This window comes from Leuresthes tenuis, unplaced genomic scaffold (assembly GCF_036924035.1).
Source record: "Leuresthes tenuis unplaced genomic scaffold, fLeuTen1.0.hap1 SCAF_8, whole genome shotgun sequence".
NCBI classification, from domain to species: domain Eukaryota; kingdom Metazoa; phylum Chordata; class Actinopteri; order Atheriniformes; family Atherinopsidae; genus Leuresthes; species Leuresthes tenuis.
The window spans coordinates 23,395,046-23,422,964 of NW_027325362.1; the positions used below are offsets into that span (position 1 = coordinate 23,395,046).

The 27,919-nt window shown below is 43.5% G+C and overlaps 1 protein-coding gene across 1 annotated transcript in view; it reads left to right on the forward strand.

The window, feature by feature from the left end:
• Positions 1-27,919, forward strand: part of thada (THADA armadillo repeat containing) — a 100,177-nt gene that overhangs the window by 51,298 nt on the left and 20,960 nt on the right. Inside the window, exons 30-32 of the mRNA XM_072391461.1 lie at positions 12,390-12,493; positions 15,979-16,061; positions 25,492-25,868. Of these exons, the coding sequence (XP_072247562.1) occupies positions 12,390-12,493; positions 15,979-16,061; positions 25,492-25,868 (564 nt within the window). The remainder of the gene's footprint in view (positions 1-12,389; positions 12,494-15,978; positions 16,062-25,491; positions 25,869-27,919) is intronic.

The following is a 27,919-nucleotide window of genomic DNA, read 5'->3' on the forward strand; positions in this document are numbered from 1 at the left end:
CATACCAGCTACATAACAGTTAAATAAACTTTTACAAACGAAGAAGAAACCCAAGAGAAGGGTACCTGAGGAAGCAAGGAAAAAGAAAGAGCTAAAGTGACTGAACAAGAGACGGAACAAGAATAAACATCCGATTGGACAGACGGACTCAGACTTAGCTTTGTTGTTGCTGTTGGCAAGCAAGAACTAATTGTCTTTCTTGTTCCGATATGTTTGCGTTGCTTGGCTCTGTCAGTGAAGTTTCCGTCGATAATCATAAAAAGAATGGACCCGGGATCATTTCCCCTCTGCTCTGCATAATAGGAGGATATTAAAGCCGTTATTCCTGTCATAAACTAATGAAATATTTGATATATTCTCCAGACATTGACTTTCGTGCTCTGTATCACAGCTAACGGGGAAATGCACAACATTAAAACAGTGGCGTCTTCATCCATGTTATGTTATTTATCAGAGGTTGAACCTAAGTTGTAACATTATTTTTTTATCGTCTCTGCCTCAGTGATGAAGCCTCAATTGGCCACCTCAGTTTAGCTTCAGACTCGCTTGCAAAGAAATACTTCTCATGTATAAAGTTTTTGCAGATTTCGCACCAAAAACCTGGACGTTTGCAGCCTTTTAAAGGTTCTCTGCCAACTCACAATACGGGCCACTGTAATATCGTGCATGTGCAGGGCTTAGACAGATGTTTTTACGCGAATGGCGTTGCATCCCACAACTGTTAGGGGAGCCAAAGGGTAAAAATTCTCTTGTGATGCTTTCATTTCACTACTTCTGCTGCTCATCTAGCACACAGAGTCTCTGTCGGTCCCACAGGCGCAGTATCCACACAGAGCTTGTCGAGACAAGGCGGTTATCGCAGGGTAAATACCAGTGTTTAGTTCTGTCATCACACTCTGACAGACTCAACTAAACAGTCTGCCGGTAATATCAACAGTGACGGTAGAACAGGGAGAGGGAGTTTCCCCCAGCCTTTTATTGAACACAACTGATGGGGTTGGCGAGGGAGACGGTGGGCGTGGAGTGGGTGAAACCTGTACCCAGGGGTCAACACGAGGAATGAAAACTCCAGCATTTTCTTCAGGATAAGATGGAACACTTATGGTTTGACAGTGGCCGGGACTCCCGGGAGGTCCGCAGTGGGATGGAGGCATGGATTGAGAAGGGGAGGTGGGCCTCTTAAAAGCTTAGACGAGATTTCAGGAGGAGAGTGGTTTTTAGTTTGCTTTCCTGTCATGGCTGCCACATGTGGATCTTCCACAGATGTTTCTTGATCCTCTACTCATCCATTTCCATCCATTTTTCCCTCTTTTTCTGCATTTGTCTGCTACTTGTCTCACCATGAAACATTTCAAAGTATGCAAAGTCTGCGAATAAGGATTGGAAAATATTTTAATTTCAAAACGACATCCATTTTTTTTGTTGATTCTCCTGTACTCCCTGCTACCTCCTGTCTTGTTTCACTCCTGAAAGCTCTTTTCATAAAAAAGGGTGAGATCATAATGTGTAGTTTAAGTGTTTTAGTGTGTTCAGTAACTGCCGTTGCTTTTTTGTCCCGTCTGATGTCTCGTTTCCACTGCATCTACGACTTATCATGCTTCATGTGCGTATTGTTTTACCAGTTACGAGCATTTTTGTCACTTGTCAACGCAGTAGCTTAGTTTACACATGAGTAAACTTAAGGGAACGTGATACCCGTGCACTGCCAGTCCAAAAAGAAAAGTGAAAACCTGAACTTAACTAAGCAAATGGGTAAGGACCTTCCATTGGAAAGATGCTGTAGTAATTACTATATTTGGCAGCCAGTTACTTAACCCTAATCGATGCACCGAGTAGCTTCCCATTCCTGAAACAACCGTGTTGGGAGACGCATCCCATTATCCTCGACTGAAGATCACTTAAATGTTTGTTAAAATCAAATTGAAGAAAATCAACAGTAGAGCTTACAGCAAAGTCTAATAGTGATTGAAAGAGCTATTATGTTGAGTATAATGAGATCTTAAGTAATTGGGACTAAACGGTTGCGTAGCCTTAACAGAACAATTTATCAGTGAGGGTATTCCATAAAAAATGTATGTAATTTGCTCTGGAGCGTAAATATTGGGCTCTGGAGCAGTGGAAAAAGTCACAAGGTCTAACGACTCCAGATTCACCCCGTTCCAGATGGAAGCATGGGGGTAAAAATAGGGGCGAGTGAAGTATTGAACCCATCCTGCTTAAAGCAGCGTTATGATGTGGGGTTACTCCAGTTGGTCGGATCTAGGTTCAGCAATGCCTAGTTCCGACCAAACCTGAAAAAGCACTCAATGATCAATGGTTTATTCCATCAGGAGATGATGACACAGGCATATTCTAAGATGCCTGACTGAAGACCAGTATTAACCGGCTTCAGCATCCTAACATGCCATCATCAATTGCTGCATTTTCCACAGCATGAACCATGTCCAGGAACTTCTTCTTGGGGGTCCTTCCTCAGGCCCCTTTTTTTCAGCTAAACAGAGTTCCATGGGAGAAATTTCAGCCCAAATAGTGCCCTGGTAGGGGGGTGGTACTTTTGCATAGCATTCAGGGCAGGGCTTGTAGAGCTGTACGTTTCTGATTGGTTGAGCACACCCAGTTTTTATTTCCATCTGGATGTCTCAGCCATGTTAGATTTTGTCTGTCGTGGACATTACACCTGTTAACTTGAAGTTGTTATAGTTGTCAGTGTTTCAAACACAACTTTCGAACTCTGACATTCATTTTTGGAGTTCCAGAATAAACAGTAGGGCATTGATGCCTCTATGACGGACAAGCGAGGTGATTTAGAGCAATAAAAAGTTAATCTTGTATTTCTTTCACGGCAGTCATGCTCTGAGGCACGAATATAAACACCCAAAACCCTATGAAAGTATGTAACCTGGAGAGATTTTGAGTTATTGCAGCTGACGCAAACTGACTGGTGTCACTGTAGGCTCAGCCTGGCAGTGCTGGGACTCCGATGAGCCCTTTGAGGTGGCATAACGTACTTCCTCAGACTTAGTCTGACTAATATTCACCAAAAATCGTAGGCCTCAGTGGGAACACAACAGAACAAAGGCTCAAATAAACTTGTAGCTCCTAAAGTTTTGGGGACCTTTGGTCAAAATGCATCTAACTAAAGGGAAAAGCAGCTAATATGAAAATCCAGTTGATGGATTATATGCAAATCTAAACACCAGCAACCGAACCAGCATTAGTTATGCATCAGGCAGCAGCGAGCCAGGGATGGAGGAGTAAAGCATTGTGAGTCTTAATTTCTTTGTAAAAACTGGAAGCCAATATGAGTTTCGTTCTGTGTTTTCACTTTTTAAACAGCAGAGTGGTAGTTGGCATCGGTTTCTCACCACATTATGAAGCATCGAAACCAAATGAAAGGCCATCAAAATACATTCTGCGAGGTACCGAGTCTGTATGTTGAAGCAGCATGATTCTTAACCTTTAATCTTATTTTCCCTTGACCAACTGCAGCTTGAGCAGCTACACTAACAAGGTCACAACTGGAATGTCTGAAGAGGTTTTCATTGTGATTGCTCACAAAGTAAGAGAAGGCTAGCCTGCTTTGACTTCTTTGTACGATGTCAGAGCAAGAGAATTTTCTCTGTTACCAGAAAATGAACGGAATTCTCATCGGTTCATCATTTCCACAAAGGAATTGAAGCGTTTAGAGCATTCAGCCGTGCTGCATCCGTTCATTTCAAGATCCGTTTCCATTTCTTCCCTCATAGTTTCTTTTTAACTTTCTGTCCATTCATCTAGATGAAAGGGTTAAGATGCACTGCCGAACGTCGCCTTCGCACAGACAAACTTATCTGAATGGGATGTACTGCAGCTGATGCCTGCGGGCCTTCCTTAGACATTTAATTTCCTTTTCCCTTCCAACAAAAGCTCACCACACCTCACACGCCGTCTCCTCGGCTCCATCGCATTTCTATGTCCATCACGAATACAAGGGAAATGGCACATTTGCCACATTCTTTATAAGAATAGATTAAGAATGTGGCAAAAAGGAAACAAAATGAACTCTTTTATAGGTCTGTATATTAGCTTTATTGATATTCTGTTTCTGTAACGTGGCGGGTTTTAAGCACAGTTAATGCTGCTGCGTTTTTGACACTTTTGCAATATTATTTATTAGTGTATCGGCTATAAACTGTGAAACGTTCTAGAACGGAGATCAAGAATGGGGATTTAGAGTTGCTGACAACCGTCCTGACTACGGTGGATATATCTGTAGCATCTATCTATATCCAGGCTATAGATAGCAGGTGTGGAGGTATTATCGGTGGGTGAGGGCACAGAGGAGATGATCAAGGCAGATATGTTAGGAGTGTGCAGCTGTGGGAAGAGGGTAGGAGTGCCGTAGCAGGAGCCCGGTGCAGGTGAAGTGGTCTAAACATAGCAAGACGCACAGATAGAGGTCTGCAGTGTACGTGTGGAGAGGAGCATCACACTGACACTCACTGATAGAGCCGATAGGGACCATGCACGCTTGAAGTGTTTGTTTGTGTGTGTGAAACTCTCTACATTCATGTGTATGAGGAGGAGGCAAGATGTTTAAACCTCATCTGGTGGATAAAGGGAGTGTGTGCACTCCTGCGTGTGTCTTAAATGAATGTGTGTGGCGTTTGCTGAGATGACGCGGATATTGGGTTTAGCCTCGGGACCTGTTTAATGGACAGTAATCTGCTTCATTGTGTGTGTCGGTGGGTAACGGGTAACAGATGTTTGTGCTCGAGGGAGAAATGACTTCCTCTGTTATGGTCTAAGAACAACTGTTAGTTAGTGAAGTGCTGGGAAGCATCACAGCTACTGAGGCCAGCCTCTGCCACCCTGCTGACTTTCACATACATGCGATAAAGAAGCCCGATACCCGCCCATAAGATAATGTTTCCGTCCAGCCCCAACTCTAACACCAGGTGATCTGTGACGGGACCTTTAGTATGTTTGCTTGTTTTAAAAAAGAAAACATCAAAGTGCCCAGTTGCTGAAATGATTGTCTTAAAAATGGTGATAATAATGGTAATGTGTATTGTTATCAGCATGAAAACAGCGTGATGGAGTCCACGTCTGCTTGTGTACTTGATTTACATCACTCTGCGGGTGCAGAGCCGGGTCCCTCAGCAGCTCACCGTGTGCAGCACAAACATTTCCAACCATGTGGACTGAGCGCAGAGGTACTAATGCTCCCAGATCCATGTCTGATTCAGAAAGAAACGCGCAAAGCAAATGACCAGCAGAAGAACAACAACACGGGCACTTGTTGGAACGTTTTCACGTCCTCATTGAGAAAAAAGCTACAGAAAAAGGTCTCTTTGCATTTCCTTTGGGCAAGAATACTAGTTTAGTTTCTTTCTGGTAAAAATCTGACTTTATTTACTTTAGTGTTCTAAGGTGCCCTCAGTCTCTAAAATGGAACCACTTTAGCTACCACAAACAGTTTGTGCACTGCAGTTTTGGCTGCTATGAATTCCTCTTTTGAGGTGTGAATGTTTCTTGCTTTCACATTTGATCAGAATCTTTCACCTTGTTAATTAGTCAGTGCATCTTTCTGTACTCAGTTACTCATCTGAGTAGGCCACATACGACACACACGAGTCTGTTCATAAATTAAAAGTAATGGCTTTTTGATTAGCTGTACTCGGCCAGTTCTCAGCACCTTGTCGACTCTTGGCGGGTTAGCTTTGCTGGCTGTGTCTCTTGAAGTTACAGACGTTACATCAGAGTGAAGAACAGCTAATGTGGTTAAAACTACTGAAAAAAGACATTAGTCACCTCATCCCAAAGCCATGTCTTGCTGGGAAATCATTTTTGTAGAAAAATGTCGTCGAAAAAACAAGCACACTGGCAAATTCTTTGGTTTGAAGATGGTGAAATGATATGAAGTCGATATCTGACATCGTCATCGTCACTGCCGATATGAGTGCAGAACAGTCGGATGAAGCCAGGTTTCTTTTTGACGGCAATCTGGCTTTAGCTGAATGAACCTGGTCAAAGCGAGCGAGACAAAGTAGAGTTCTTGCTCCCGATCTTTATGAAAAAGGTGGTTTTCATAAGCTTTCTGTGTCACTGCTGTCGCTGCAGGATCAACTTTACAGCAACACAGTTGAAATTGCCTATATCATAACGGTCTGAAACGTTTAAGTTCTTCCTTTCACTGAGCAAAACGTTTGAAAAGGGCTTCAGCTGATTTTGATCTCTTCAGCTCTGTAAAAGGGCTTCACGGTCGAGGCAGCCTCCAGTTAGTCTATAGCACGTTGCTACATCTCCACCGCTGACTCTGCTCATTCAATTTTCTTTTTCCCCGTGAAATGAAGCATTTTTAATACTGACAGATACTGACTGGTATTATGCCATGAGGAGGAAATTATTTGTTCATAGGGCATTTTCTCTGCTGTACAAGTTGGATGTGAGTAAGATTTAAGTAACATAAGACTGTGTTTTACTGGCTGAATTTGAGGCAATGCTGTCCTCCGGATGGCCTGGTTTGACAACACACTCCCCCTCCATGCGATAAAACCTCCCTCAGAAATACTGGAATCACTTCAGTCACATGGAGCTTGCCCCAAACCTCTGTTGATACAATCTGAACCAAGCTTAATAAGCCCATCGAACACAGCAGCACTAACCCAACTCGACACCAAACTCCGCTCGTGACACGAGCCAGCAACAACCACGGCCCACAACGCCTGAGACAGGCCAGATGTATTAAATCAGACACATTATGGAAGGAAAAAACTCACTTTTTTCTCTGTGCTCGAGAGTGTATATGAAGTCACGACCAGCTAAAGAAACCCTGGCATTTTGTTTTGGCCCCCCTGCGTCTGAAAATGTGTCATTCGGAGAGCATTCAGATATTCAGGGGAATCTCGGGTCATTTGTCTCATTATCTCCGACATGCTTCGACATACAAACGTCTCCTGAGTGTAGTGCGAAGGAAAGGCAACATTAGCATGTTGTAAAGGCTTTACTGTCCCAGCTTTTCTCGGGATGTGTTCTATGGCTGACAAAAATCTATGTCAACAGTTAAAGTCGATGACATAAGTACCTTGAATTATGCTGTCTGCAGCAGAGTAACGGTCACAGTAAATTTAATTAAAAACTAGTACAGAAACAATATATCAAATGATGAAAGTGATAAAAGTTCTAATTCTTTGACGCATCTTGACAAGTTGTGATTTCAAACACTTCTCATGAAGTGGCTGATAAAATCATGTTTTTTGCTTCTACACATTTGCAAGTTTCCTTTAAAAACAGAAGCTCGGGTGGAAGCCTAGTCTTCTCAGATTGATCAATCCATTCCGGCACTCATCCAGTTAAAGGGGAGCTCCGGTATTTTTAAACCTAGACCTTATTTCTGGCATGAAATACGTTCATCTACTCACCGAGAACAGTTTGGTGAAAGTAGGCATCCTTCGGAAGATATTTAGATCACTCGAGATCCATATAACGGAGTGAACAGGGGCATAGACGATGCAGCCTCTAAATAAGGCATTATCTGTCTTTATTTCACCAATACTTTAAGACGAGTGAATGAATGAACACGTACTATTGCACTGTTAGCACATAGCTGCTGTGTTGTTGTTATTGGCGGCTATCGGGGGGCTTATAGAGGGCTTTCTACACACTCGTCTACTGGGATGACATCATCGACGCCCGCTGCTGCAGCACAGCTCATTCACTCCGTGCTCTGTGACAGTCGGCTAACTACACATGTAGTTTGCTGCTGATAGTTTTGTGCAACATGGCAGGATATTTATCAGATTTTGACGACGTGGATGATGACTTTGAATACGATGGACGTACTTACCGGAGTGAGTGAGCTGTGCTGTCTTTTCGTTGAGTTTTTTTAAAGGCGTATAAGCCCTGCATGACCATGCCCCCATCCGTGGGGCTTTAGACGCAACTGAGTGGTTTGATGACTATGAATTACGTGAATTATATGGGATCAACACACTCCAGTTGAGCTCGAAGAATCAGAACCAAGGTACATTAAAGCCTGACCGGGCAGCCAGTGTAGGGGCCCCGACGCCGCTGTGAGACACTTAATGATTGTTTGTTTTTTAATTTTTCACGTATTGACAGAACTTTGGTTTTAAGAACTGGAAACTGAACACTTTCTTATAGGTCCGCTTTGTAAGTTGTATTTCTCAGACAAAGGAAGTGAAAGTGAAGTTACTCCATCACTTGAGGCAGCCATATGAGTAGGAGTGGTGACAGTTTAGTGTCACCCTTCCATAAACAACCTCATGTTGCCAGAACTAAAATATATGCCCGTCTGTGGACATAATGGAAATAACAGACGGTGCCCTTGGGGCCGGTTGAGATGCACTGTTGTGACTTTGACAAAGATGTAGTTATACAGTTGTTGCATTCACTTGGATGTACTCACACCACAAAATGACTTGGTTGTTACGCCCATGTGCATATGCAGATGTAAGGGAGTATGTCATGGTGTCTGGAGGGCATATTTAGGCTTTGTTTGTTGCAGGGATATGGCTGTATAGAGCAAGAGAATGCTTATTTCCTTTTATATTTAGCTCATCTTTATTGGCATCTATTTTTGCCTAATTGGGCGCGTCTACACTTCGCTTACCCTCTATCTGCTTTTATGTGAATGCCGATTTATGTGTTTCTTTGTGCATGTGTTTTACTGGACGGAGTCTTGGGGTTGCAGTGCAGTTTTTTTGCACTTGCCCTGACTCTGTGTGTGTGTGTGTGTGTGTGTGCGCGCGTGCCTCCACTCGCTCGCTGTAACGTGTGGCCAGTCTGTGGTTGCGGCAGTGGGAGGGACGGCAGGGCAGGCTGATAACAGAGTCTGAAGGGACCTCACATCCACCACCACTATTTTTACCGGGCCCAAAAGCAGAGTAAGGCATGCTGCAACACACACACACACACACACACACACACACAAAAGAGACACATATGCACAAGCAGTTAAACGCCTCTCTATAAAACAAGGCGTACAAAAGGCTGTGATATTTGTCATATTTAGTACTGCAGCCGCAATTTCTTATTTTTATTTTTCTCAATATTGCGTGCAGTATTCGACCGTGGGCTGACTGGGGCAGTGTGGTCGTAACGTCTCAAAACAATTAAATATTTGTAACAAAAGGAATCGGCATCTTTGAATTATTATTGAATTAAGCGTTACTCCGCAGATGCTTGTTTACGGTTTATTCTCTCACGTCAGATCGATGGCTAAATGTTCCTCGTGACATATTTTTTAACTCTAAATTCTTTTGAAATTCTGTAAAATCCCATCAACCCGACACCTGTTTTCTGCGAGTCTCAGCTGGGTCCCTTTTTGCGGGCGGCCACGTGCAGCCCGAGCATTTGTAAGTGAGTGGACTGAGGACGACTAAGTGTGCGCCTCATCAGTCTCGTTATGAAAAGACAACAGACCAGACAAAGAGGAAAGAAGGAAACATCTTTGCTGTAAACATTCAGCTCGCTTGGCATAGTGTTAGCATCAGCCAACCTCTGCGGACAGGTGACACACTTAAGGACTGTCGACTTAAAGTAATGTAAATGTCAGCTTCACTTTATCAAATTTCCTCTGGCATCACCGCTGTTAAATGTGCTAATATTTCCCATAAAATATGAAATAGAAATCCACATAAATAAATTGATAAACAAACAAATAAATGGTTGCGTCTTGGTTAGATTCTGAACCTTTGTTTTTACTGTATATCACCACACTGCGTCTTTTTACCATGAAAAGTGCTGCAGTGGACCCGCGATACGTTGTCTGTTCAGGACCAACAAACAAGGAAGGAGCTTGTGGTTCATTTAGTGACCAAACATCCTGATGTTGAATTGCAGCTTTGTATTGAAAATTAATAATAAATTAATAGGAATCAAGAATTTTAGATTGAAAAGTTTAGAAAATAATGATAAACTCTTATCAATCAACATTTAATTGACACCAAACATCTGGTTTCCTGTACTTTTATGTAAATGTCTCTTTTCGAATCTATGGATTTTATGTGTTTAAATACTCATTAATAGTTTCAAATGCTTCCTTTTTCAAGTCACTGATGGTGGGATAAAGAAAAAAGAACAGGAAATGCACATTCAAAGGCAGTCGGGGGTGAAAAAAACAGATCTTTGATCAATTAAATAAGTCTTTGTTGAGCTGTCTGATCGTCTGCCATTCATTTGAGCTCAGCATCTCCTCCACCATGGGGTGTAGTTCTGCACTCTGTCTTTGGGAGGAGGAACAGGGAGGCAGCGTTTTCTATAAATATTTCGGTTTTTGCACCGTGCCGGGCTGGATTGAGCCGGTTGAGCCTCTCATGCAGGGACTTCCCGGCCCAGTGGATGAGGTGTAGCTGTGGAGTGCAGCGAGGCAGAGAGGAGAGTGAGGACAGTGGAACCAATGCTGGCACTGGTCATGCTGTCCAACTGTTTATGAGCAGGCCTGCGCTCAGGAATGAGTCAAGCCATTTCATAACTGGACAAAATTGCACTGAACACAAACCGTGCCAGCAGCAATCCAGAATGGTTGGTTTGCAAGTTTCGGCCGAGATAGACAAATGTGACTTCTGTATGTGACTGGGTTTAACACCAGGTTACATGACCACGTTTGCACCCGTGTTCCATTCAGTCACGTTTGAATAGGACATTGTATTTTTAGGCAGTTTTGCTTGAATTGAAACTGTAAAGCTTAATCGTTAACCCGCTCACCTGGGTTGGATCTACATGTAAGTTAAGATAGGTGTTGTGTAGGTAAACAAGGTTTCACTCAGTCAGTCACTGTTGTCTTAACAGAACAGGCTCATGAGATGTTGCGACAATTTACAACTCCCCTGTTAAACAAAATCAGATCATTCAATCAGCTGGTAAAACAGGTGAGTCCACAAGTTATTTATTTTTTTGTGTGTGACTGATCCTCTACAGCAAACTCCTCACAGTGAAATCACTTGGAAATGTTCACTATTTGGTTTGGGAAGTGGCTCCAACACTAACTCCCTGTAGCTGGAAAAGCCCTTAGTGAGTGACAGCAAGAATGAGAAGAAGGGCCCAGGGGTGTGAAAGCTGTTTGTGCGAGCCAGTGGGTGTTGCCTGGGCGTGGAGACTGCAGGAGAGGAGAAGGGGCAGGCCAGGACTCGGTGGCCAGGCTTGGTGCTACGTGGTCGGCCTGGTTTTTCCCCACGTTGCCTTCCCTGCGCAGCGTAATGAATGGCTTCCTACTGGTCTGTGGCCGTGGCCCCAGCTTAAACAGTATACTTACCAAGGCCCAGAATACACACCCCAGCAAGCCAGCCAGCCAGCCTGTGTCTTCGCCTCTGAACACTCCCAACCACCAGTCCACCTGCTGCAGACTGGCTGCATCTCTCTCTGTCACATCAGACACACTCAGGAATGATTTGATCTTCAATGGAGAACATTTCTTTTTAAGCACAAGTGGTTTGGTTTCCCTGTCCAGAATCCAGTGCTCACTGTCCAGGAAGGGATGGGTCTCTAGAACAGGTAGCACGTTATCTGGCCAAAGGACACTTCGGCCTCAGGCTGCATCTTTAGCTGCGAGTTAAGTCTTCCAAAAGGAAGGATGCTACCTATTCTCTCTGTAGACCTTATTAACAATTATCGCGCAGCACCTGCTGAGACCACTGCATAGAATTTGGCTGTGTTGATAAAATAACACTCAACCACAAACCGCATGATTATGATGAAGAAAAATGATAGTGTGAGACTAAGTGATCTCAATAAGTCATTTAAGTGCTTGCTTGAATGAAATGCAGCATTACCAAGTAACTGTAAGAAAAACATTTTAAGATATTTAATAATTCCTTGGTCTGAATTGAATCTTTGTCACAGCAAAAATGCCGGTTTGGCTGTGGTGGAGAACTGGCCAAAACATTCTCATTCCCAACTCGACACTTACTGATCCTTGGTCAAGAACCCTTAGCGTCAGTTTTCAATACACAGGGTACACCTTCTCTGTCCTTTTCTGATGAAATTGGGCTGCATATTGAGTTATTCTGCAGCAGTTCCAATGATGAGGCATCCAGTGACTCATATGGTAAACCCCGCAGGTCCAAAAGCAAACCTTTTGGGGTACCCTCTGCATTCAAAACTGGCGGAGCAATCTTCTAAATAAATGTCTGTATGTGATGAGTTGGGAGACGGGTTGAACTGGCACAGCTCAAAGGTCCTCAACCACATACGGGGGAGCATGCAGGAATGCCCAAAAATCGATACTAGAGGACTTGATTGTTAATGTGCAAATAGTTTTAACCGTTTACAATCCATGTACTGCCCCAGGTTTTCCCTTTTTTGACCTTGACTCTTAAATGAATGTTAAAAAATAAAAATAAAAAAGGTGCATCAATTCAACCTTGTGTGTGATTGTGTGTCTGCAGGTGCTGTTTCTTCTGCGCTCCTTCCAGACTGACTCACACAGACCCCTGCCAGCAGGAAGTGGCATTGCCGAAGCCCTCCATCAGTGCATGTGGATCGCTTCTCGGTAATCCTAGACACACTCGCACACACACACACACGTCCAAATGTACACACAGATAAGCATCCATTCCTCTCCTCCAGCTCCCTCTCTAGAAGAATAGCTCCTTGTCTCACCGTACATCTCCTCGCTGGCCGTGTCCGCCTCATGTCCTGCTCAGGCATCCATTTCAAAGAGACCGTCTGAGGACCCCTCCCCCACCCATTCCGCAACCAAAGATCCAGGCCTCAACTTTACACAGTTTACCCCTCACTCCTCCCTGGCTAGTTGAGGTCAGGTCGCGGTCTCCAGTCTCCCCCTGTGTTCAGGCCAACAGCAGATAACCCAGGGTCGCTGGGTTAGCACCGCTAGCCCTGCTAGCTCCGCATGGTTACACTGATGAGTCTTTATTAAGATGACAAGGTGAATTCTTGTTCACCAGAGCGTGTCCGGTGTCTGTCCGTTTGATCATGCATCGCCACAGAACCCGGCGCCCGGATCTAAGGACATCACAGGTCAGAGGATCTCTGTTTTTGGAAAAAGAAAACCTCCCAACTCGTCCAGAACACCACTAATTTGATGCGGCCGCCTTCCAAAAAGGACGGAATGCATTGTTCGTCTGGTCTGAGTCAGTGTTGGGTTTTAGCCTCACACCGTCTCCCCGTTGTCATTTTTGGAGTTTTTCTGGCTCATGGAGGGTGTCAGCGCTGCAGCTGTGACTGCCAGCGTTCACAGGGCTCACTGTTGGTGACTCTGAATTTGTGGGAGCACATCGGGCCCAAATCATCTCATCAGAGCCTCTCCGGTGTGATGTTTCGATTGCGATTCAGGGATTGAACTTCTTACAGCCTGTTTTTAATACACAAATACACAGCCTGCCTCACAGGAGTCATCCCTGCCAACAGTTTTGTCAGTTAAGCCCCCCCACACACACACTCACACACACTCTCCCCCTGCCATTTCCACCACACTCCATCACGTGTTGTGTGTGAGAAGCGTGCAGAGGATTGGTGTGAGAGTGTGTGTGTGTGTGTGTTATTAATATCAGAGTGATGAAAATGTGGCGTCAAGCTCACACACTTTGTACCTTGTTCTCTCTCTCACACACACCAACACACACTCACTCTGCAGTGCCCACACATGCTGCTTGACGTGCACACAAACCGGAGCAGATTTAACACACTTACATCAACATTCACAAATAATAAAGCCATAATAATTCCACACAGATCCATGTTTTCCAGCCTTTGCTTGTTTATGTACGTCTGTGGGTGTGTGTGCGTGTGTGTAAACAGCTAAATCCTGAATCAGCTTGGGGCATCACATGAGACGCTCGCACATTATTGGCCTCAAGAATTAACCACAAATAAAAGCACATCGTAGTTCCTTTTCGGCATCGTATCCTGCAGCGTGTTGACCCAGTGATAACAGTAAGATTATGTTTGGATCATTAGTCCTAAATGACTCGCATATCATCCATTTATGGCCACATAAACTAAATAAGAACACCACTGAATAGCTTGTTTGTTAATCTTATTAACAGCAACTTTCTTTTATTTTTTTATTTGAAAAGACTGTTTTACTCACAATTTAACGATTCAAAATCGCCAAATAGTTAATTTATCACAGTAAGGTCAAAGATTCAGACTAAAACTACCTAAATGGCCCCGAAAACAACCAATGCCAGTAGCTGTCTGGAACCATGAAAATAACAGAAACCAAACCAAAAACGCCTCGTCGTCGAGATGAATTTACAGCCACCCCTCACTTCTTTACAGATCGCCTGGCTAATGGTCAATAAATGCGGTGACATATTGAAACGTGCTAACTTAAATAAAAGAGACCGTAGATTAGGCGAAAACAGTGTTTGAAGAATTCCAAAGTGCCTGAAAGTCAACATTTGGCTCCTTTATTCTTCAACACAGCCTGACCTTAGACAAGTAGTCTTCAGGAATAGTTCTGCAGGCTTCTTGAAGGACATCCCAAAGCTCTTCTTTGGATGTCGGCCGCCTTTTGTTCCATTCTCTGTAACAATGATCCCACACTGCTTCAATATGTTGAGGTCCGTGCTCTGGGGAGGATCCATCCCTCCATAACACCTGTTGCCACTGATTTTCAGTCCACTTCTTGTGTCATTTGGCATAGCTCAGCCTTTTCTCCCCTGTTTCCCCTCATTAATTATGGCTTCTTGACATCAACTCATCCATGGAGACCATTTCTGATGAGGCTTCAGTGAACAGTGGAAGGATCAAGCCAAGGTCCAGATGCATCTCTCAGGTCCTGTGTCAGGTCTTAACTGGACTTTTTTCCTATTTATGATTTTCAGATACTGTTTATTCTACTGTTTATAGTTTTTTTTAAACCTCACTCTTCTTCTTTTGTCCTCCTCTTATCACATTTCCTGCAATTCTTTGAGGACAAACTCCACACCATGCTGAGTTTTTGGCTCTTTGGGAATCAATCTGCAATAATCCGAGCCGCTTGGAACAAAGATACTATTTAGTTTAGGTGCCTTGTTTAGGTTTTTTTTGTTATTTTTCCTCGAACGATTCATATCTTGAGCGGTACTCCAGACACTGGGGGGATAATGAGAGGAAATAGAGGCCAATGTTTAAAGAAACACTTTGAAGCCTGAAGAAATGTTGCTCAAGAACCACAATAAAGTCTGACTCCATGGAAGCATAGAGAATTGTGGGTGGGTGATTTAAGACCTTTGCACAGTTCTTTAATTTGTTTGGGTCATTGATGACCTTTTTATTCATGTTGTAATCGTCACAAACATGGAGCTGGAGAGATGAGGTGAATGACATTCACAATCTTATTGCTTATCTTTGCTCTCCACTCTCTCGTCTAACCGACGCTGGTCGTGGAAGAGATTACTTTAAATGGCATGTGTGGTGCTAATTAAAGAAAATACAATTGAATGTGTTACGTTCTTTTGCTTAGCCCACATTGTGATTGAGAGGCTATGGTCTGTAATGACTTTATTTCCATCATGGCGGAGCACCGATGGGGAGTTCCCCCTTTCAAAATGGCAATATTTGTTCATGTAAAAGGGATTTTTACAGTATGTAGGATATTAAAAGGCTCTGCGTTGTTACAGTAAATCATATTGGATTTGAAGTCCTTGTTAAATGGCCATATTTACATTTTAATCTGCTTCAGAACAGCTCGTTTTTGGTATCTGGCCTGTGACTTGAGTTTGAAACTGTTGTCATGATGAGCCTCACCGCAGTTCGATTCACTGAGTTCCAAATGTTGAGTGACCCAGTTCAGTAGTAAACATGAGCCTGTTTCAGAAGAAAATCCTCATCTGTGATCTTAATGGGAAACAGATGACCAGTGACTGGAGGCCGCTGTCTTATCTGTCCAAATGAATAAGTGGGTCCGCACCGTTTAAGCAGCCTTTTCCTTAATAAAAGAGATCCTTCTTTTTTGAAAAGTTGACTGAAGTGATTTTCATCTGTTTTTCCCATCGGATCAAAGGCAAAGTCGTGTCTCTCTCGTTTCAGACAAAATAGCTGCGTGGTGACCAGAGGAGCCTTTTTGGATGTGTTGGTGTGTCTGTGTAGACCGAAGATCGGCCTTTTGGAAGGTGAGCAGTTACATTTTTTCCACAGATTGCTGGAGTGAGGAACTGCAAAAATATTTGGAGCAGGGCGCACGCGAAACTCCTCGTACTGTTCTCAGACGAGCTCAAAGGATATGGACTGACCCGTCGCATATCCTCCACACAGATTTGAAGCTTTTGCCCTCTGGCAGACGCTGCAGAATTCTCTACTATTGAATTAATGGAGAACAATGGGATGCAACGGCTCGTGGGATGAAAAGGAGGAGGTAGCTTGTTCTACGCCTCACACTCGGAGTGCTGTGTGAAAGCTGCTCTTTTATGTTGGTGCCAAATATACTTATATGTACTTTTTGGTTTTAAAAGTTAGTTGTGAGTCCTGTTTTAGTCCGACTAGTCTGTTGAAGTGAGACAGTTGCCCGGCACCTCTTCAGCCCACTAAGCAGCAACTGCCCTCCCACCACTTGCTCTGAATTTGATTTGCATCCTTCCACATCTGAGTGAGGTTTGTTGGCGAGGCTGTGCACTGCTGCTCTCTCCATTTAGACTTACTGTTGACAGAAGTCAGCTTAGTGTATCGGGTGGTTCAGAGAAGCCCCCTGGTGAGCGTGCATGTATGTATGTGTGTGTGTGTCGGGGGGGGGGGGTGCGGACCTTTGGGGGTCTCTGCAGTGAAGGAATGTGAAACCGAAGGCGAGCATATCGCCTGACACATGGTGGGATTGTGCCTATGACCCAGTTTATGGAGGAGAGGGAAGGAGGGGAGGGGCTCTCATGTTTTTGCTTTGACCATGTGCTAAACACATGTTCGTCCTGACAGTGGAAATTCCAAGGATTTCTCCAAACAAGCATGTAGATTGAGGACCCGGCCCAGCCCGACTTGGCTTTGCTCCTTACATAACAAAATAAGCACCCACTGGCTCGCGCTCCTCTAATGCCTCTGTTATTATCATAAGTCTGTCTTGAGCTTCATCTGTCACCCTTCCTCTTGTGGGGCCTGGACCCCGCGATCATCCATCTTTATAGTCCTCCTTTCCTCTGCCCTCTCACCCTTTTCCTGTTGTGTAATTGCACTTCTCAGATGAATCAGATGTTGAGTTAAAAAGCCACAGGTTGGTGAAGCTCATATGAAAGCAGCAGGATTTTTAGAAGTACCTGGCACCAGGGTGGAAGAGGTGAACAATCCTCTTTTTCAGAATTTCTTCAGGGTTTTTTTTTTCCCTTTTTTTAACTGGCAGCCTGCACTAAGTAGGAACTTTGCATTTACCGCCAGTTCCTCTGGGCTCTGAACACAGGTCTTTGTGTGCTGCCCCAGCACTTTGATCCGTGCAGACTCATTAAAAAAAAAAAAAAAAAAAAAAAAGCCCCCACCGCCCATTGCTTCATTTTTACCTCTGCCAGTCTACAGTTTCTTTGCTTTCCAGCCTCACCAGTAAAATAAGCTGAAAAGTTTTGTCTGAGGAAGGAAGAACGGGGTGGGGGGTTAAGGGGTAGGGATCGCAGAACGTTTTAGATGAAAGTGAGTTTTCTGGGATTTAACGCCTTTTCATTAGTGCAAGCATTCTGTTCTCCTAAATTGTTATGAGTACATCTGTTCAAAAAGATTACTGTTCAGAGGTTATGTCAAGTCATGCAGAGTATTTATAGTCGGATGTTTAAATGGAGCCTTTGTTAATACAGTTGAGTTCATTGGAGGAAGTGGCTTTCGGGATCTGGGAAGTCAACTCAATACATGTATCCATTTTTCTAATGGCCAGCAGGGGGCAACACCTGTGGTTTATAAGAAAAGGACCCCACCTCAATTTCATTTACCACCTCAGCAAGCATTCTACTAATGTGTTTCTGGTCTTCTTCAGTGCAGAATGTTGCTCCTTTTGGTCCTGTTTGGATCATATTCGGCACTTACAAAATTAAAGATGGCGACAGCCGAAATGCTGAGCTTGAGGCTTCAAAACAGAGGTCCACGAACCAGTGGCTGTTGTCGTGCTAGCTACGTCAGTGTTTCATGTGCAGGCTTTTGGTCTTCATACATTATTAAGAAGCTATACATTATCACGCATATTATCAACACTTGTATATTATGATGTGATCTCTGTTGACTGTAATCTAAAGCCCTTTTCACACAAGAGGTATGTAACACTGATGACCTCATCAGCCTGTTAAATCGATGGCATTAAATCACATTGGTCCCTTTTTCATGAGTGTTCATCCCCTTTACATTTGCGATTTGCATGAGATTGAGAAATGCATGAAATGCAGTAAGCAATGGATCTAAAACAATAGTCCTTCACAGTTTTTCTGACAACATGCCATTGCGCCATAACAGCTGATAGTTACGTGTTACGCTCACAGTGATTGTGTGAAACATAAAGGCGGTGAATGGGAGCTAAACATATTACTTTGCTGCACGTTTAAGCCTGTCTGACAGTCGGCGTTACACTGTTGGGGTTTAATTTCACCACAGTAACAGCGAAAAAAGACGTGTTGTTTACGTCATCTGAGGACATCTTCACACCATCACTGTGGGTTATGCGAAAATAGGCCGTATCATCACACAATTTTCCCTTCTGAAGTCACTGTCTTCTACTAATGCAATATGGTTTTACATTCGAAAAATATATTTATATCAAACTAACAAACACTAAGTATTCTGTTTAACAAAACTTAAAGATACCCTGGAGGATTTTGGCCACTAGTTGTGCTATTGAGCTATTTTTTTATTTAATTTTTTTTACTGATCCCAGTTTGTTCGCATCTCCAGCAAAGTTTATACTCGTCTCTCCGACCTCTTGAATGGTGGCGTGCACCAAACGTACGTCACAATACCTGGAAAAACTGGGTATTTGGGTGCCGTTCTAGACAGTAAACTGTCGCTTGCAGCGCAAGTTGTGTGCTTGAAAAGAGCTGTGGGGAAGTTTCTGACCGAGCAGAAACCAGAGAAGGTACAAGTATTGCAAATGTTCCAAAAACATCTTAACACTGTTCACAGGTTAACACTGTGTAGTCACAATTATGTGTACTTGATGTCGGACTTTTTAATGTGCCATTCCTGCTGCGTTGCAGTGTAATTTTGACAGTTGTGGTGAGCCTAATCGCAGCTTTATGCACGAGGAAGCACGGCACACATTCTGACCAAAGGTTGCATGTTGCCTAACTATCTGAGAGTTTGCGTTATTAAAGCACCAAACGCGGTAAGCTAGCATTGAAGCTGTGCAGTATTGAGGCTATTTTAAAAGATGAGCTCTGCAAATGTTCTGGAATATGTCTGAATCAAACAGCTGAAGCCTGTAAAAGAAATCCCCCACATTCTTACAGTTTAATTACATAGGGGATCTCCTCCCAGTCAGTATGGAGAGGAGGAATCATCAGAGCATCTCCTTACACTTTGTGTGGATACTGTGTATTTGCGGAATGCGAGTATTATATTAAAAGACTTGAAAGAAATCCTAACCCATCTTTGAAGTTTAATCTCCCTCAGCACACACAAAACAACACGTTTCCATAATTGGGCCTCCAGCAACATTGGCGCACAGGATTGATGTTCGTCTTTGACAGCTTGGTAAGCCATCGACTTCCAGATTTGGATACTTGCACCCATTTGAAATTAAGATGTGCTTCTTAACAGGAGGAAGTACGTCCAAACCGCTGCAATCCCTGCAATCGAGAGAAATAACTGCATTCTTCGTCCTTCCTCTGGATACATCAGGATTCTGAACTATGCACATCTTAGGCTCCAGAGCAGGGATTTCCAAAATATTTCTTGTGGCCTCAAAAGGGGTGGTATAACAGATTTGAGTGGTCACAAGATAATTAAGTGAAGAAGTATGTTAGAATCTTTGGTTTTACCCTTTAGTAGCTACTAAAACTGTAATGAGGGAGAAACCGTGTGTTTGAACTGTCAGCTCAGGGATACAGGAAACCTGCAGTTGGAGGTCCTGAGTTGTCACTTTTGAAGAGTTTGAAGAGTTGGTTAACCTTTTGAAAGCTTTTTCCATGCAACTTTGCTGTGCTATGAGAGTGGAAGAGGTTGTTCATGCTACATACTGCTCGAAAGCAAAGATTCTATGTTATTCAGTTGATGCCAAAAGCTTTTTTATGACATGATGTAACCAGATCAGCGACAAACGATCAAAACAAAATGTACAATATTGAGGCGCCTAAGTTCTAAAGCCTCCTGATGATCCATTGATTGATATTTTCCCAACAGAAACTGTCCTGTTATTCATTCACAAGTCCACACTGCCAGAAACACGAATGGGGGGGGGGCAGGAGAGCCAGTGGAATTCTAGCGTTAAGCAACATGACAGCAGTGATTGTGTAGTTTTTGTTTTCGGGTGGAGTGGTTAGTTTGTTTTTCTTCAAAGTTTCTTTGATTAAAATGTGGCATAGCCATCACCAAGAGTGGAGACGTGTGGTTGCTGTGACAGTGTGGAGTCAAGGGAGCAAATATCCGACAGAGAGGGTGACTAACATTTCTGTGGATCATGCGGAACTGTGGAAACTATTCATTTAGTCTTCTGTTGGGAATCAAATCTGATGTAAAACTTGGTCAGCAGACCAAGCTTTGATTATGTTTTCCTGCTAATAGCTTACAACTGTGGTCATATAAAGGCATCCGCTTGCAAAAGAACAGGAAATGCTTTCCGTGGAAATGCTTCTTTAGTATCATGTCACAGTGATTTAAAGTCACCCTTTTAGAACAACATACAAACGTGACACGTGTCGTGGAAGCGTTTTGAGGTAATAAGCGAACCCCAGCAAAGTGTGAAGCGCCATCATCATGAGGGGTTCAGCTCTCTCTCTCTCACACACACACACACACACACACACACACACACACACACACACACACACACACACATGTAGCGTCTGGGATTTGTTTTTCACAGTTTGGGTAATGACGGTGGAAGCTGATGTGAAATCCAGCTGTGTGCGTGAGAGCACGTGTCGACCTCCTTCCAAAGTTCTTTCAAAATGTCCCAGTGGCTTGTGGGCAGTGCTAATAAAGACTCGTCATTCTTCTGTTTAGTTTTTGCGGCACAGCTTTAAATGCATTTTCTAGCCTGCTCCAGCATACCTTCATTATATACGTTCAAGCACTGCGTAGCAACACTCTGCATCACCCGGTGACATGTTTTAAAGTGAACTTGGTTGGAGTTTGCAGAATGCTGACCTCCATCCAAAGTCAGCTGACGATAGGCACCACCCACCCCGAAACCACAAAAAGGTTGGCTGGAGTTTATTTAAGCTAGATGCTGCGGTTACATTAGTTTACATGTTGGACCTGTGCCACGCCAGCCGTCACACATCTCACTGCCCGTCCATGAACTTTGGCACAGGACAGGCCAAATCTCAGCCACAGGTGATGAATCGAATCCTCTGAAGCGTCGCTTTATGGGAAAGGCTTTTGACTTGTGCATGTGTAATTGTCGTTTTGCTAGACTGCCAATGTTTTTGACTGCATCAGTGCAGAGTTGTGTTCACGTGGGCGTCTGCACAGCGATGCTAATACCTCCACACTGAGGGCGGCTCTTTCAAGTCTTAAGTTTCATTCAGTAAAACATGACAGATGCACAGGGGAAATCAGCGTAACCACAGAGCCCGATAGATGTTTGGTTTACTGGATTCTATGTATTCTTAAGTGTTTTCATGGTTTGGGTTTCAGAAAAGGAGTGCAACTGTTTGGGTGTTCCTACACGAGAGAACCGTGATGGTCTGCAGTTTTCCCAGGGAACAAAACAAACCTCAGAGCTCTTTGATTAGGAGGACCAACACTAAAGACAGTGTTACAATTTAAGAATCCAACTTTCCAACAACTTTAGAGCATTAGATTTTTAAACAGTGGGGTGGGGGGTCTGTCAAAGCGATCGCAATCTTCTCATCTACTCCCGTTGACCACTTTACCAACAGAGTCGAGAGTCGCAACACGCGAGCTGATCAAGCTCATCAAGTCCTTTCAGAAAGCAACAAGTCACACGAGTCGTTCTCTCTCTGGCATCCTATTTTTTTTATCATCTAAGCTATTTTCTTTTTCCCTAAATCTTTATTTGAAGATGCAGGTTAATGGCGACAGTCCTCGTGTCTTGTTACCATGTGACATGGTAAAAAAATGACAACAAAGTTGGGAAGCATGGTATCTCAGCCCCAAGGCTCTCCAGGGCAGTTTCAGGCACCCAAATGTGCACAATCAATGTCGGTGTACTTTCAAATAAGTTAGATGCATATAGTTATAAGGTTCACATACTTCCCTTGTGTTGCTTTAAAGCCCCAACCCTCTGGAGGGATACAATCTGAGTCCATATAGGTCGGGGTTTACCTAGATATGGGGATTATGACCCATTTTTTTAGGGGATTTCTATAAATGAACCATTATGATGCCCTACAGTCTCCTCTGAGACCCCGGCCTCTTAACTTATAATGACAATGTTCTGAAGCTTACTCCAAACTATTGATGATGATCACTGTTTATTAGAGTTGGTTATGAACCAGCTTCAGCTTTGCACCTGTACACAGATTTATATAGTCACAGCTGTGGGAGAACAATGGCTATTTATGTTCAGACACGAAACATGGCTGTGAAATAGCTCTCACGGGAACGCCTTTCATTCGCTAGGAGAATGCTCGGTGACTCCACCCTCCTCCACCACTCCAATTTGATAAGTGCCGCAGTAAAAAAAGAAATGGAAAATGCTTTGCATCCGGAATAATGATGTTTTTCCTCCATCCCTTTGCTTTTCGTCACTTATCTTTGCAGTTCTGGCTCTTGTAAACTTTCTTTCTTTTTGTCTCGTGAGTGTGTTTGGATTCAGCCCAAAGTTACTTTGGGCTTCCTTTCAGTCGGTATGACTCAGGATAGCAGCATCATAGTTGACTGTATAAGCATGTGACAAGCTCATTGTAACGTGTTGTTTTCTCTATGTTCTGTCTGTTCTGCTATGATGAACAGCTGTTTTCTCTTTGACACGCTCCCCTTCCCTTCTTCAGTCTTCTTCCTCTCTTTCCTCCCTTCATCACGGGTGTCATTACTGTGCCCTTAACCCCCATTATAACCATTAGGCTATGCTTGTTTGGCCCCGGACCCCCCTTTGAGGATCAGGTTCCATAGTAACCTGCCCTGTCTCCACAGTTACCCGGGTTACTCTCGAGGAATGTGGCATTTCCCGCTCTTTTGTCAGGCTACGTTTTGAGTGGTCCAGATAGAGTTGCACTGGGTTTCATAAGATTTCCGTGTGCGCGTGCGTGTGTTAAACTAATTGAGTTGGCTGTCAAAGCCAGGTCTGTGTGCAGGCTTGGTACTGTAGGGAGGAGCGCAGCTTTAGAAAGGCATTGAGTTACTCTATAGCTGCCCTGCCTCTCGGTCATACTTAGTAGAAGTGCACGTGTGTGCACGCACATCTGTGCGTTTATTTGTGCGCGCATCAGTCTCCGAGGGTGTTCGCTCACAGGTGGCTGCGTTGGCACAGCTCTGGGCATTTCCAAACGGACACTGACGCAGCCTTTCCTATAAAAGTCAAAATAGAAGGGAGCAGAGGACACTGGCCTCCTCAGTCTGCTCTGTTGTTTGCATCTGTTTGCTTCACTAAGGGGTGTGTCTGCGTGTTTGTTTCACTTCGAGAATGTTGCGATTGGATTGATTTAAAGGAATGAAACCAATGGGAACATTAACTGGTGCGATATTAAATGAGAAGTACACACATTATTGATCTTTGGAAACTGGGATAGTTTAGATCAGTGTAGCGAGAGCTGCTTTCATATGTGGAATGTGTTGCAGTCAGTCACAGAATAGATTTTAAAAGCCTACTGATGGTTTACAAATCCCAGAACAGTTTAGGCCCAAAATACATCTGTGATATGCTCAGAGAATATAAACCTAGCAAAGCTCTTAGATCCAAGGACTCAGGTCAGCAGGTCCAGTCCAGAGTCCAGACTAAACATGGAGAAGCAGCATTTGGCTGTTATGCTGCAAACAAGTGGAACAAACTGCCAGTGGAGAGTAAACTGTCACCAAATGTAGACATTTTTAAATCAGGTAAAAAACGTGTGTCTATGCATGAAATCTGCACGGTATATTTTAACTTGTAGCTCACTGTTTTTAATAATTTTAATTATTTTTATTTGTTTCTCTCCATGTTCTTTTATGTATTTTTAATGCTTCTCCCACGTCTCCATTTTTTCATTATTTATTCATTTCACCATGTCTGTGTGTGGACTGCAAAACAGTCCCATTTCTTTGTTTATTTATTTTTATTTTGTTGAATTACTTTGATAAAAATGTAACTGGACAGAAGAAACGAAGGGTTAGCTTGGATGCTTATTAATTCGAGGCGTTATCTATGAATGTAGTCGGAACATGCAGTGTCTTGGTATTTTTATGGTACTTTTTGTGGAAAAGCTGTCTAACGCGCTGTTAGAAACGGCTCATAGGTGTTGAACTGGGTTGTGATCCAGCAACTATGAAAGTCGGTAATAATGAGGATCATTTTCATACTTGTACTGTTTGGGTGGAGACATTGGCATCCTGGAGGAGACCACTCCCATCAGGTTAAACATGTCTCTTGAAAGGATAAAAGGTCATGACTTCGGGGACCCCTACCTCAAATGCCATGATTAGACTCGGTAGCAGCTGCACACATTGGCAGCTAAGGGGCACCATGAATGTGCAGTTCTTACTGTCATACCCACTTAGTCCTCGTAAGTACCTTCCACTTACGGTAGGTGAACGCTATCTGCAGAGGGATGCACATGCATACAAGCCCGAGAACTTACTTTAGCTGTGGCAACAGTCTTAGTCAACATTTAAAAAGGGGGAAATGAGAGAACATTGTTCCCATTAGGCTTTCTTAGTCAAAGAAGACTATGCTAAGCATGTTGCTGATGTTATTACGCAAGATAATCGCTGTTGGCTACTCATGTGATAAACTGAGACAGCTGGGCTTGTGCTGGGCTTGTGCTGGGCTTGTGCTGGGCTTGTGCTGGGCTTGTGCTGCACGTGCATAGAGCATCAAACGCACGGCACTCCTGGAAGAGAATCCCTCTTCGTTTAGAAAGATGGTTCCATCTGATGAAATGAATGACACAGAACGGAATCACCAGATTTCATCACTGGATAAAATCAGTGGTTTCAAATATTTCCTTTAATCATCCATCTGTATACATTTAACATAAACCTAAGCTTCAAAAGATGGATCATCGGCAGATTTTATTGATGTAAAATGCCCCGAGATTACCTTAGTTGTGAATTTGTGCTATAAAGATTGAGTTAAATGAAGACAGTACGTTCTGTAGAGCAACAAGAATCTATAAAGTAAATCACGGCTAAAGTTTGTGTTACACTGTCAAACTATTAAAAGCCATTATTTCTGACTGCTTCTAATGGAAAGCTTGTTTAAGAATTCAGCCCAAAGGTGTGTCCTCATCCTGTATCATCAGCTAACATTGAGTTCTGTGTGGTTGTCAGATTCAGAGGTCGGCACACTACGTCAGAAGACTCTTTTGGTCCTGATGGCCTCAGAACTGGTCACGTCTGACTCCTCCTCTGCCGCCTTTGGGCCTGGCAGCATTCGGTACCTACTCAGCCTGGCCCAGGTGGCCCTCAGTGCAAGTGTGGAGATCCCCGAGCTGTGGGACAGCTTTGAGCTGAGGACCCAGCTCCTGGCGAATCTGCTGCGATGCCCACATTACGAGGTGAGGGAGCTGGCAGTGGAGGGCATCCTGAGGAGGCTGAAGGAGGAGGAGGAGCAAGAAAAGCAGAGGCCTCAGTGGCTGGACAAGACCACCCTGTCGAACCTTACCAGCCTGGCTCTCCACGAGACACACCCCCAGTGTCTGGCCAAGGTGAGACCACACCCATACACACACATTCACACAAAAGCGTTATAGGAGGTGCATTTGTTTACGTGTTTGTTCGAGAGACTCTATATGTGTCTGGTTGTTTTATAGGTGTGTGTGAGATCCCTGAATGATCCCCGTCTGAGATCTTGTGCTTAAGTTAGTGTTTTTCTATTCAATCCAGTTTCATCAAACCGCAAAGACGCTGCTTGGAGAGGTTTGCGTGACATGCTAACCAGCGTTAAAGAGGAAACGCCAAACACATTGTCACTGAGCTGACTTTCCGACTCTCACTTACTTACTCACTCTTGAGAGCTTTGGTAGGGCTCCGCTCTTAAAGGTTTTTTGGAGAGAAAAATGCAGCCTTTTTCTTGTTTGGGAAGAGCAGGTTTTATTCCAATGTGCTCATAAAGCGAGAACAGGCTGCCAGCAGACCTGCTCACTTACCCCTGACGTTAACTCTCCGCCAGAACTGACACAAGTCAGCGCTGCTGCGGATCGCTGGCTTGGACTTCTGTTTCTACACTGCTGCACTTTATATGAGTTGCGTTTAAGTCTTTTTAAATGTGTGTGTTTAGTTGTGCATTCTTGACCAGGCTCTGCTTTACTGGCCCAGCCGTTAATGTTTAATGTGTCGGCCCCATTAAGTGGAGCCTCTCCTGCGCCAAGGACACGCCAACCCATCGGGCCAGTTGCCACAGCTCGCCCTGAAGCATTCTGGGAGAAGTGCAGGCCAAGGACCTTTCTGCCCAGCAATGCTTCAAAAGTCTGACATGTCATCTTCGATGTACATCCAAGAATAAACCATTCCAGAGCAGTTTTTTTTTCACCTTAAGAAGAGTTCATAAGCACATTCAATTTGAAGTTTAAAAAAAAAAGGTGCTTGAGATGTAGGTCATGTCTTCTTGTTTATACCATACATTTTATTTTCTAATTAATCTTAAAAAAAAGAAATAGAATAGAAAAAAAAATAATTTCTCCACCCATGATGTCAGTGTATCTGCAAGAAGCAGTAAAATCTCCCGGCTGTAAAGACCGAACAACCAGCAACAATGAGAGCGAGACAGCACAGCACTTCAGACTGAGTCTAACTTTTATATTTGTGTGTGTGTCTGTTCATCCAGGGTGGGCGTCAATGTTTATTTACATGTTACAGCTATGAAAGTCTGTACGCCTGAGTTGGCATGTTTTCCTGTGACTGTGTATATTTGAGCATGTGGGAAGGCGAGTGTGTTGCAAGACGGGAGCTCATTAAGGCGGGTCGTAAAATTCAGAAGGAGCAGAGATGGTCAGACCAGCTGGGTCGGTGCTTGCAGTTAAATACCTACAGACAGCCGGGTGTATGAACAGTAAAGAGTGCACAGGCAATGATTGTACTACTCAGTACTACAAATAAAAGAAAAAGAAAAGCTTTGACTAAATTATTGATAAAACTGACTGAGCATCACTGGCCCAGTGGCAAGCTGAAAAGGGCAAATGCTCTTTTGTCAGAAATGTAAACTATACAATGTACCTGACAAGCTGCTGTGGTTGTTAAAACATTATCAATTAACTCGTTTCCATGGAAGAAAAAGTAATTGCAGTACAAGATAATTCTCTGGTCAGTAAAAGGCCAGTATTTGGTCTTTACATGCTCTGCTAAATGCTAAACTTATTCACCATCCAGCTACATGCTAGCAGCTAGCGCTAGCAAGTAGCATCTGTTTATCCAAGCTTTTCTTCTTGCTACCCACAGCTGAAAAAAAGGACAAAATCTGTGAATGCAGCTTTCTGTTGGTCACTATCAACCCTGTTGATAGTGCACACATTATTTTCATCAGTTGTTAGACTTATCCAGCTTTTCCATACAGTTGGTGGCAGAATAAAAACAGCTCTTGAATAATGTTACCTTTTTTTTGTGCTAGTGAGTGAGTAGGGTTTCCAGTGCCACTTTCTTGGTTTGTATTTAGAATGTGTAAGAAAATGTGAATGGTAACGGTGAAAATAAAAGGAAACTTAAAATTAAAGTGTAAAAATGTTTATACACTCACTTGAGGTTTTGGTTTTTTTTTTAAAGC